General features: G+C 37.8%; 1 protein-coding gene across 4 annotated transcripts in view; it reads left to right on the forward strand.

Annotated features, from left to right (window-relative positions):
* LOC106880850 (dual specificity mitogen-activated protein kinase kinase 1) overlaps window positions 1-11,280 on the forward strand; it is a 60,349-nt gene extending 49,069 nt beyond the window's left edge. For all 4 annotated transcript variants that reach the window (XM_014930988.3, XM_089363800.1, XM_089363801.1 and 1 more), the window contains exons 9-11: window positions 6,682-6,743; window positions 8,522-8,567; window positions 10,611-11,280. In XM_014930988.3, coding sequence (XP_014786474.1) covers window positions 6,682-6,743; window positions 8,522-8,567; window positions 10,611-10,706 — 204 coding nt within the window. In that variant the 3' untranslated portion in view covers window positions 10,707-11,280. The remainder of the gene's footprint in view (window positions 1-6,681; window positions 6,744-8,521; window positions 8,568-10,610) is intronic.
* Window positions 11,281-12,975: the final 1,695 nt, after the last annotated feature.

Consider the following 12,975-nt stretch of genomic DNA (forward strand, 5'->3'; position numbering starts at 1 on the left):
TTAAAAGCCAGTCTGGAGCTAAATAACTTTTACACTGCTCTTTTCTTACAAAAATAATTCTATTTATGGATAGCAATTTTATTGGTCAGTACTTGTTGCTGATGTGCCTCCACCCCCTCTCCCTGTCAATTAAGCTTATTACTATAAAGGTCACCATCTCTTAACACCCCGCTCCTATTGACACAAACCCTAACCTTCATCCCTCTGCAATAAAATAAAACTTACATTAGCAGAACATTATAAATAACATGGGTAAACAAAATTATCAATTTTGTCCTTTCTCAACAACCTTAGTGCCTGTGGAAATTCTGCAGTTATTTTGTAAAGTATAAAATTGTTAGAAGCTTTTAGAGAACCATGAAATATGTAATTTCTTTTGAAATAGTATTCATTCTTGAGAGTGCCTAAAGTTTACATACGTAGGTAGTACCAAAAGCGCAGTCTTAGGAGAGAACACCTTTGAAAACTACATTCTTTGTTATGCACTTGTCAGCTCTGAAACATTAAAAGAACTATAGATGAAATGTTCATGAGAAAAGACTACTCCTCTTCTCTCAAAATATTTATCAGCCAAGTGTTTTATCAATAATGTAAATACTTGGGTACAATAGATTATGCTTTTGGTTTCTTTCCATAGTTGAAAAAAAGACAACAAAACTTTTTATTCTCTATAGGTTTACAATCGTATTAATGAATCTTGTCTTGAATAAAGTGAATTTTTTGATACTTCACTGGTCTGTATACACACATACATACATAAATATATATATACATACATATGTGTGTATGTATGTGTGTATACTCTAGGTATTCTTATTATAAAAATAATGTTAAATTATATAATTTATTCAAAGAATTTATCTCATTGTAAATATATATTTTTGTTATATCAAGGGTTGACACTGTACTCTGAGTTTCACCCCCCACCCTCACCCCTGGGGTTGGGCTTTTCATGAATGTATAAACAACTATCCACTCTACCCAATCTATTGCATTCTGTATCAGATACTGTTTGCACCACATATAATTTATAATATATATATCTTTTAATGTATTTTTACAACTCTTAACGATAGAGTATATAATTCTGAGTAGTACAAGTATTAACCGTCACTGCGGTGTGCAATGGAACACATTAGACAAATTGTATGTAAATGTCTGAACAGTTTATATATATGTATATACAAAAGCATATGTATATATCTGTATATATAAAATACCTAATGTACTGGGCCCATATTTGTGGATAAACTTTGAATCAAATCTATGCATGTGAATGTATTTACAATCATATATATATTATCTCATTGTGTATTGATCAGCTTTGTCAAGCCTTTCGTCTTTGCATGGGGAAGTGCCGCCAAAGGTGCAGGAATGGCTTCGTTACAACGCTCGTCTGGCATTCACGTCTTGTCCTTGCATGCAACCTACCAATTTACCTCTGTCGGTTGAAGGGCTCGAAGAGAGGGGTGAAGGGAGAAAAAAAAACAACCTATCTCATTCTATGTTATTTCTGTTGGTCCATCTTGGTATCATCATATTGAGAAAAGCATGAACACATCATCTTATCATCATATTGAGAAAAGCATGAACAACACAACATCCCATTGCTCTGCTCTTGTAAATATGAGACCTTGTGTCTAATGCTTCCAGATTTCCTTGCTGCCAATTGTTATTTTACTATAAAGGTTTTGAATGTCACCTCCTCCCCCTATATTCTATCTTCCCCCTCCTCGTAATACCATCGCTTTCTATTTTATACTCCCCTCCTTGTAATATCTCTCCTTTATATTTTATATTGTCTCTACCCACTACATTACTTTTACTGCTGTTCCTTCTATAATCTATAATGAATACCCTGCCCCCATTTTACCATTAATTACACTTCTGTAATGTATATTACCCTTTTGTTTCATTATTAGTGTTTGTTAACGTCTCCCTTTCTTTATTGCTCCCCCCACTGTTTTACTGTTGTTTCTTAATGACGTATCCCTTTTTAATATCTCCATCCGCTAACCTTAATATTGTTCTTGTTAAAATTAGCTCTGACAATTAAATTTCATTATTTTCAATCAAAATTACAAAAAGATTATTTATTGATAATATTAATTATTCGTTTATTCTCATTTGTCTTTCTGATTATGAAATGATAATTTTAAATGTAAAATATATATTGTGTGAGCATATGTGTGCGCGTGCAGTGTGTATGTATCTATGTATATATATCTTTTTAGATGATTGTTTTATTTACTTAATATTCGTTGTTACATTGTCTCTGTATGTTATGTTTTGTGTATGCACACTTCCATGGAACATTCTGTAGCTTTGTGTGACGATTACTAAGATTTTGTTGGTGTTGTGTAACCCTTGGTGAGCTCTGGTCAGACAATCCCAAGCTAGTCACAGTCAGTCAGCCAGATGACAAGACATGGACCCACAAATTCATCTTCCCAATTATACAGTATTACTTCGGTCCAGCTGATGACCATCGACGCACAGTTTGATGGGCAGCAATGAATTGCTGCCCATTCCAACATGCAATGATGAATCACTTGGCGAGTACAGTGTAACAACCTGGACATGTTGCACACTCTCTGCTTCCCATTTCTGTACACCTGTGGAGACTGTGGATGGCCTCATTTGAGGTGGGCAAGGTGGAGCGAGTCAATGGAATAGTTGCTGTTTCCCTGCACTTACTGGTGGTGGTGGTGTGCATCTCGTTGCAGTATTTGGGACCAAAGGCAGTTGTTGATGTTGCATCTCTTTCTCTGAGGTAAGAAACTCTCAAGAGAGGTGAACAGCAGAAGGTCTTCAGAGCTGACCCCACTCCACCTCTCAGGAAAGTGCTTTGGCCCTTAATTTCTTATTCCGTAAGGGGGCCAGGCCACATTCAGGTCATGACACTTGGGTGCTCTTCTGCTGATAATTTTTTTTATCTACTTGGATACCAGAGACTTATGCATTTAAACTGCACCTTTCTGTTGACTCAGTTTTCAAACTTATACTTAAAGAACATATAATGTTGGTTGTGAAACATCAACACTATCACTATGTAGGTGTGTGTGTGTGTTCTTTGTTTGGCTGAATGAGAGTAGAAGTAATAGTAGTAGAAGTGCTCAGGATGTTGCTGTAAGTGTTCTTGGCTGTTTAAATGTTTGGAGGTGATTTATCCATGGGTTAAGCACAAACCGTAGTTAAAGATTGTAGCTTACTGATGAAATTAAACTGTGCTCGTTGCATGCCCAGTTGGTCTTTTATTTTTGTTGTTTCTTTTTTTGTTTCATTGTATTGGTAGTGTGTAAACGTAGTCTGTGTACAACCAGTTATAATGTGTAGTGCGGTCTTTATTGTTCTTGCCACTTCCTTATGGCTTGTTTGTGGAGAGGGTGATTGGGTACTCAGGTAGGACTTGCGTAGTGTGTAATAATTTTAATGCATTGTTTGTACATCATTACAGTTGTTTTTTTCCTGTTGACCAAATGTGGTACCTGTAATTGTGCCGATTGTGTTTGTATTGGTTTGCTTTCTTTACCATGTCTGCTGTGTGTCAGTGTGTCGCGAAGGTGTTTCATATGGCACCTAGTATTTTTATCTTTTTTTTTATTTGTGGCATGTTTACATTGACAAGTTTGATTGATGGCCGGGTGTATTCGGTGTTCTCGAGTGTTGCTTGTTGAAAGGGATTTGGTAGGGGCCACTTGGAGCTTGTTGTTTTTGTTATATTGCCAGGCTTCAAGGGGATTCTGTTTTTTAGAGTTGGAAGAATTGTTCAGCAATGTGTGGAGAATGATGAAAGGTCAGGGAATGTGATGTCATTGTTCATGCGAGGACAGGCTGTATGATTTGTGGAGTGTGTGGTATTGTGTAAACTCAGGTTGAAGAGAATGGATGAAAAGCCAAACCTCTCTGGTACTTTACTCAGAAAACCTCCACTTCTGGAAGTGTTGTTCTTGCACATACATAGGGTTTGTAGCATAAGACACTTTTTGCAAGCCAGCATTTTTGTGTTGTTTCTTAAAATGGTAATGAGTTTTTTTATGTGAGTGAAAATCAAGGCTTTACTAATGTCAATCATCACCACCATCACATCCAGTTAAACAGAACTTACTGAGGCACATTTTCTACATTCGGATGCCCATCCTGTCATCAGTCCTCACCTGTTTCCAAGTAAGGTAATATTTCTACATGCCGAACAAAAGATTGGAAATGGATGCCACCTGCATGATGATAAAGCTCGTTTACAACTATCATGCGATGGCAAGACAAGGAGTGACTAACAGACTTAGTGTGTATGCTATGTGTGTTTGTCTGTAGGCTGCAATTTGGCATGTTGGAGATTGCTCCCTCAAGGCATCTGGTGTTCAAACACCTGACAGTGATGGACAGGTGTTTGCTGTCCATGACTTTCAGGTATTTTAACACCCAGTGGTGTGAGACACTAAGCACATACATTAAGAATGTGTAGTCAATAATATCTATTTCACTAGCACTGAATCTATTTCACATTTGAATAAAGAAATATATATATATAGGAAAATGAAAAAAAGGCAGAATGCTAAACTGGAAGCATATTTTAATAAAGATTTCTAACCGGTTTTCATTGCGAAGCAAATTATCAAGAAGGAGAATGAAAATGTTTTTTACAAAGAAGTACAAAATGAAGAAAATAATATATAAAAAAATAACTATACCAATACATTATATTGTCTTAGAGCTTTTGAAGTTCAATGGTAGTTCATGTTTATAATGGTTGGAAAAATAAGGATGCATGAGAATAGAGAGTTGTGTTAGGTTTAACAAAAGGGTTAAAAATTTGTGTTAAGCAGGAAGTGTGGTGTCAAAACAGGAAGTGTGTGTAAGGGGAGACAAATGTTTTTAGTTGGAGTTATGAACTCTTTTTCAACTTCCTGTTGAAAAAGAGGCGGTGCTCCAGCCCCGCCATAGTCAAATGACTGAAACAAGTAAAAGAGTTTGTATATATGTATATATGTATATATGTATATATGTAGTCAAATCGTCCAACCCATGCCAGCATGGAAAGCGGACGTTAAACGATGATGATGATGTATAGTTTGTACCCCAGAAGCAGTTGTCTGCTAGTGATACTATGATACTATGAAAACCACCACCACCACCTGTGGTAGTAGTAGTAGTAGTGTTTGTATGTATGTGTAGCTAAAGCTGTTGGGAGTGTGGTTTGATGAATTGTAATGATCTCCTTAGTTCTGTTAGTCTGAAAGTATTTTAGCTTCTCCTGGCCACTTAGAACAACAAATCAAAAAGTAAGGTTGGCGTTGTTGTTGATGTCGATGTTGTTTAGCCCCAGGTCATCCTTGATTGAGCAGCTTTACGACCAAAGGCATTCCAGCAGGATTACATTCTCCAATGTATTGTATGTTATTTAAGATGGTAGGGCATAATTGGAATGCAGTTAGGTCGGTATTTCTAGGAGGTTCAGTTGTGTTGGTTTGAAGGAAGACATGTCTAGTGCTAAGCCCTTTGTTATTTGTTATTCTGATGATGATACATCAGCAGTTCACTTTAACAAAGGAACTTCTATATCAGCAGTTCTCAGCTGTGGCTTCCAGGGTCACATGTGGCCCTCGAGCATCTTTCTGGCAGCCCCCGACAGTCTTCCCTCTATGAATATAATGAATTTGTCTTTAATTGAATTGTTTTACTTGTTTTTTTTATTGGTGTAGCATCCTTAAAAAATTCAGGTTTTGGACCTGGCCTGGATAGCAACATGGTTGAGAACCCACTGCTCTATACAGTGGCTCAACCTACAAGAAGTTGCTGCCAAATCAACCTCAGATCATACACTACTGAGACCCCCTTCAGTTATGACTGACCATGGGATTGCACCTAGAAAGTTACCTTCCGAGGCACAAGTCCAGGCAAGGTTATTTATGGAAGACCAGCAGTCGCCCATGCATACCGGTCTCCCCTCTCCACTCCACCGATGTCGTCCAAGGGAAAGACAAAGGCCGATACAGCTTGGCACCAGTGACGTCGCAACACATTTCTACAGCTGAGTGAATGGGAGGAACATGAAATAAAGTGTCTTGCTCAAGAACACAACATGCAGCCTGGTCCGGGAATTGAACTCACTACCTTATGATTGTGAGCCCGACGCTCTAACCACTGAGCCATACACTATGGTATAGTCATGGTTGAAACCCCTTAGATCATAGATTTGCTCAGTCAGTGAGTTTGATATATTAAGAATTAGCTGTTAATGTATGTGTGTGTGTGTGTGTGTGTGTGTGTGTGATATTTTAATGATTAGTAAATTATTGTCATGTAATTTATGACCAACAGTCAGTAAGTGAGTGTGTGACCTGTAATAATTAGTAGTTAACTAATGAGAATGTGTGTGTTGCTGTATTAATAATTAAATACTAAGCTAGTCCTACAACTACTTCAATCTTATCTAGAAAATTCTGGCACCAGGAAAATGGTTTTGTAAATTTTCAGATGTGAATGTATTTGAGATGTGTGTATATAAGGTGTATGTAGTTTCAGTGTGTGTCTGCTATGTGTATGTATGTGTACTGTATATACTAGTTATGTGTGTATGAGTTGCCTATGATGTGTATGAGTAGGTTTTCTGCATGTGTGTATCTTGTTGCTGTTAATATTAATCAAATGTTTTCAATGAATTGTTTTCCATTTTTTTAGCCACCACCTTCGTTACCAAAAGGAAAATTTTCTCCAGAATTCATAGATTTTGTGGATAGATGGTAAGTCACTGTCATCATCGTTGTCATCACCATCATCTTCTTTTGCCATTCTCCTCACAGGAAGTCAGTACAGCTGTGTCAGACAAACGCATCATCTCTGTTTGGGGTGGACTTAATAATCTATCACTTGCTTTACCTCCACTGCCGCCACTCACCCTATGGATACCTACAGCAGGGTCCACTCTGTTGTAAGCAGTAGGGCATGGGCCCTGATCTGAAGATAATAGATGCAGGCATGGCCATGTGGTAAGAAGTTTGCTTCCCAACCATATGGTTCCAGGTTCAATCTCACTGTGTGGCACCCTGGACAAGTATCTTCTGTAGCTGCAGGCTGACTAAAGCTTTGTGAATGGATTTGATAGGTGGAAACTGAAAGAAGCCTGTCATATACGTGCATCTGTTTGTGTCTATGTTTGTCCCTTACAACCACTTGGCAACCAGTTTTGGTGTGTTTATATCTCCCATAACTTAGTGGTTTGGCAAAAGTAACTGATAGAATATATACCAGGTTTAAAAATAAAAAAAAGTACTGGGGTTGATTCACTTGACTAAAAACTCTCCAAGATGGTGCTCCAGCATGTCCACAGTCTAATGGCTGAAACAAGTAAAAAGGAAAAAGATAACCTGTGCATATCATGCAATCAATCTTGACCAGTCTAAGAGGCCCTGGGAAAAGTCTTGAGCATTGCCCTTCCTGGGAAACTGCCCTGCCTCTTATGTGTGTGTGTGTGTTGGCCCTCCGTCGCTTACAACGTCGAGGGTTCCAGTTGATCCGATCAACGGAACAGCCTGCTCATGAAATTAATGTGCAAGTGGCTGAGCACTCCACAGACACGTGTACCCTTAACGTAGTTCTCAAGGATATTCAGTGTGACACAGAATATGCCAAGGCTGACCCTTTGAATTACAAGCACAACAGAAACAGTAAGTAAGAGTGAGAGAAAGTTGTGGTGGAAGAGTACAGCAGGGTTCGCCACCATCCCTTGCCGGAGCCTCGTGGAGCTTTAGGTGTTTTCGCTCAATAAACACTCATAACGCCCGGTCTGGGAATTGAAACCGCGATCCTATGACCGTGAGTCCGCTGCCCTAACCACTGGGTCATTGCACCTCCACCCTGCCTCTTAACCCTTTAAAAAAAAGAAAACTATAAATTTAACACTCTATGATGGATGGATCCTACGCATTGACAACAACAACACTAAGTCCTCATTTTTGCTATTTGATCTAACAGTTGGTGGTATTTTGTTTTGTATCTGTTACCTCCCCTCTTACTGCATTCATTGCTCTAGAATGGCCACAGTTAGTCCAGTATCTGGAATCTGTACAGGCACATGTAACAGTTTGTTAATATATGTCAGTGTTTAGTTACATTTTGTGTGTCTTTACGTTTTGAGTTCAAATTCCTCCAAGGTTGACTTTGCCTATCATCCTTTTGGGGTTGATAAAATAAGTACCAGCTGAACACTGGGGTCGATGTTATCGACTTAAATGTAATTGCCGAAATTGCTGGCCTTGTGTCAAAATTTGAAAACAATATGTTTAAAGTTAATCGACACGAAATAAGATCAATTGAGTAGAGAGATCAAATGAATAGAGATGAAATAGGATCATATAGTAGAGGGGTGAAGATAGTGGGGGAAGATTTTATTGAAATGCACAGCTATGAACTGGGTTCAATCCCAGATCGCTAGTGACAAAATGATTTTATAATTATGCTTAATTTTTTTCTTTTTTTTTAATGAAGTTTTTTTTTTTTTTTTTCATTTATTTTTTTAAAGCTTGAAGAAAAATCCATCAGAAAGGGCAGATTTACAGTCACTGAAGGTGAATTATTGCTTCTCTCTCTATCTATTTCTCTGTTTGTCTATCTGTCTCTCAACCTATTTGTGTGTCAGTCTACCTCTCTCTTTCTCTCTCTCTCTCTCTCTCTCTCTCTCTCTCTCTCTCTCTCTCTCTCTCTCTCTCTCTCTCTCTCTGTCTATCTACCTACCTATCTGTTTATCTATTTGTGTGTCAAACTACCTCTTTGTCTACATACCTATCTGTGTCTGTCTGTCTACCTATCTATCAATCTATTTATGTGTCTATCTATTTCATATCTGTGCATCATCGTTATTACCATCATCATGTTTTAACATCCATTTTCTATGCTGGCATGGGTTGGATGATTTGACAGATTTAAAGAGCTTAAGGACTCCATCTTACTCCAATATCTGTTATGACAAATGTTTCTACAGTGTGAACTCACTCTTTCTTTTGTGGCACCAGCACCAGTGGGGTTGCCACGCAGTTTGCGTAACTAAGATTTCTTCTGACAGTAGAGAGGGAAGTGGTTTTAAGCTAGGATATATGAGAAGTTAAAAGTATGAACAGGTTTTCTGCTACAGAGGAATTACATGGCTACTCGCACTGTTGAAGAGTGGGTGGGAGGAACCGAAGCAGAGCTAAAGTAGCAGTGATGAGGTATTGGGATGCCTCTCATATAGATACCTTGGTTTGCCTCTCATACGAATACTTTGGGTTACTTCGTATAAACACCTTGGGTTGCCTCTGATGTAGGCTCCTTATTATGGCTGTGTTATCCGTAGATTGGGTGGTCTCTACTATAAGTAACTTACTCTACTTCTGCTCTGGGCAGTTTGTACTTTCAATGTACAATATATATATATATATATATATATAGAGTGAGATCGTTGCCAGTGACCATGGACTGGCTCTTGTGTGGGTGGCACATAAAATACACCATTTTGAGCGTGGCTGTTGCCAGTACTGCTTGACTAGCCCTCGTGCTGGTGGCACGTAAAGGCACCCACTACGCTCTCTGACTGGTTGGCATTAGGAAGGGCATCCATCTGTAGAAACTGTGCCAAATCAGATTGGAGCCTAGTGTAGCCATCTGGTTTCACCAGTCCTCAGTCAAATCGTCCAACCCATGCTAGCATGGAAAGCGGACGTTAAACGATGATGATGATGATCATGATATAATATATATATATATATATATATATATATATATATATATATATATGACTACAAGTAATTGTTGTAGTTGTATATTTATCTTCAATTAAGAGAATGCTGAATTTATGAGAGTTTGTCGTCGTCATCTTCTTCGTATCTTTCTTCTTCTTCTTCTTTTTCTGGGTGCTTCTTATGTGGCACCAGCATTAATTAGTTAAGGTCACTGAGTAACTCACAAAACCAGACCCATCAACTGAGTAGAGTGTTGTATTGAGGGAAGTGGCTTAATGCCTGGTGATACATAGCTACCCTATTAGGTAAAGAGAGAAAATAGTGAAAATATGTCTGAGGATAATCTGAAGCGACAAGGAAGAGGACTATGAGAGAAATGGTACGGAATATTGGGTTTGCAAAAGTTTGAAAGGAGAGTGGCCGATGGATGGACGTGGTAATAGGTTAGTCCTCTTTTAGGATGCATAGGGTTGGCTCCCCAGTTTTTCTGGCGTGTATATTCCTCCCTGGATGGGATGCTGGTCTGTCACAGAATTACTCTTTTTTTTTTTCCACTTGAGTGAACTGGAACAATGTGAAATGAAGTGTTTTGCTCAAGAATACAGTGCAATGCCTGGTTCAGGAAACGAAACCGCAATCTTATGATCATGAGTCCAGTACCCTAACCATTAAGCCATGTGCTTTCACTAGAATGCAGAAAATGGTGAGGACAGTTGAGGGTGTGGTTGGCCGTGGATATCATTTGAGGTGATGGTGTGGAGGAGTAGGTCAGAGTTGTTTAGTAAATATTTTGTGTGACTTAACCCCCCAAAAAACTCAAATTATTCTTTTTCCTTTGTTCTCAGTCTTATTTTTTTTTTCTATTTTTAAAAAAAATTCTTCACTGGACTTTAGGACCATCCATTTGTGAGGAAAGCCGAGGCAGAACCTATTGATGTCGGATATTGGTTATGTAAAGTAATGGGTATGGATCCGGAACAACAAGGCTGAAGGCTGTTTTGATTTCTTCTTCTCTCCCCTCTCTCTCTTCTTGGGCAAGGATGGAACTGAATGCAGCAGCAGCAACAGCAGGGTCTAGTGTTGACTGTAGCAGCAGCAGCAGCAGCAGCAGCAGCAGTGACAGCGGTGGTGGTAGTGGTAGATATCATAGTTAAAAGTTATAGTCATAGTAGAAAGAAGTATTAGTAGCAGCTATCATGATGATGATGATGATGATGGTGGTAGTGGTTGTGGGGGGGGATCAGTGAAAGGTAAGGATGAGCAATATGGAAACTACAACAACAACAATAACAACAACTCCTGAAACTGTGTGGTAAACCACTCAGGAATTCCTAATGGTTTTGTGGTTGGGGGGGGGTGCAGCAGGTCACATGACCTGTGCCTCACCCAACATGGAGTTGTTTTTTCTTTCTTTTTCTCTCTCTCTCTTTGGTCTTCTACCTGAGATCAATATCTGAAACTCTCCTTGCTATATTAATAATAATAATAATATTAGTAACATCAACAACAACAACAATAATAATGATTAGGTAAAAAATAAGTAAATAAATAAATAAAAAAAAAATATATAGATAGACAAATAGAAATGGATGTATTATCTGAATAGATTATGAACTGGTAACTACAAATCTAAGAGATAGTCGCTGTGTGTGTGTGTGTGTGTGTGTGTGTGTGTGTGTGTGTGAGAGAGAGAGAGTAAGTGAGGTGTTGGCCATTATCAACACGGTACTACAAACGGCGCCATGCTGCAATTGTGAACACTGCTTGCATCATCATCATCACTACCACCATGGCGATGACCATTATCACCACCATCACCATAGCTGCTGCTGCCACTGCTAGCACTGGCACCACCACCACTACTACTACTGCCACCAATACCACTAACATGACCACAAAAACTCCACTAATAGTGATCACTTTGGATTTCATCTTCCGTCAACAAAGTCAACCAAAAGCCCAACCATAGACGATTATTTGTTTGTTTTTTTTTTTCTTTAGGAAATATTTGACACTCTTCCTGAACGTGGGTCACCCCCCCTCCCCCGTCCTCCATTTCTCTCTAAATATTTTAATTTTTTTTCTTCATCTCTTCTTCCTCCATTTCAGCCAATCAAATTTTGTCTGTCCATGTATACAAGGAATATATATATATATATATATATATATATATATATATAAAATAATAATATTAGGGACAAAATCCAAAATTACAGGTAAAAAACTCAATTAAAATCAATTTATAAAAAATTAAAATTAAATTGAGCCTTATAGATAAAGTATATATAAAATATATATTTATCTTATGATATTTACTTTACTTTATATTATACTCATTTATTGTGCTTCTAATTATTAATTTTTCTATATGTGATACTGGATTTTCATCGATGAGTTCTTGAAAATTGGTTATTTTCCCTAAAACTATATATATATATATATATATATATATATATATATATATATATATATATATATATAATGTGTGTGTGTCTGTGTGAGCATGAGTGAGTGTAGACATTGATATGCAAGTGTTGTGTGTGCGTGTGCATGCACCCAATCATTAGCTCAACGCTTTAAAGGGACATAAAATGCACATGCACACAAAAGGGTGTGTATTTGCGTGCACACAAATATAGAAACAAAATGTTGTACATTAACAAGAAGCACTCTTGTCCCAGGAATGGTTTCTCTCCAGTCTGTGAATGACCAGCTTTCCTTTCCTTCAGTTCACCTCTCTACTTTTAAGCTGTAAGAATTCTTCAGGCATCATTCATGTCTTTTCGAAATATTGCCTTACCCGACCAGCAGCCATACTGCTGGTACATCAGCATGCGTGTATATATATATATATATATATATATATATATATATATATATGAGATTTTAAAATTGCATAGAAGGATGAAAAACGAGCACGATGAAAATTCACACAGGACATAGGCATGTTCATCCCTCTTTAGTTATTGTCCAAAAGTCATAACATTTTCACACCTTTAACGTTAGTATTGTTCATTTTGGTCGTATCAAAAGCAAAAAGTTGCTGGGACTAAATGAGCAGACATCAAGGACAGTGAGAAAAAGCAAACATGATACAGGTAGTTGGTACAAATATAAATATACATATACAGAAGAAAGGCCTTACAGCTATGAGACAGTAGATATATATTTAGGTGTGTATGTGTAAGTAAAAATCCAACTTGGTTTTGTTTATGGTCGTCTACTTTTGATTTCTAGACTAATTTTCTTTGTTAGTTTC

Source organism: Octopus bimaculoides, chromosome 15 (assembly GCF_046866305.1).
Source record: "Octopus bimaculoides isolate indiv1 chromosome 15, ASM4686630v1, whole genome shotgun sequence".
Classification (NCBI taxonomy): domain Eukaryota; kingdom Metazoa; phylum Mollusca; class Cephalopoda; order Octopoda; family Octopodidae; genus Octopus; species Octopus bimaculoides.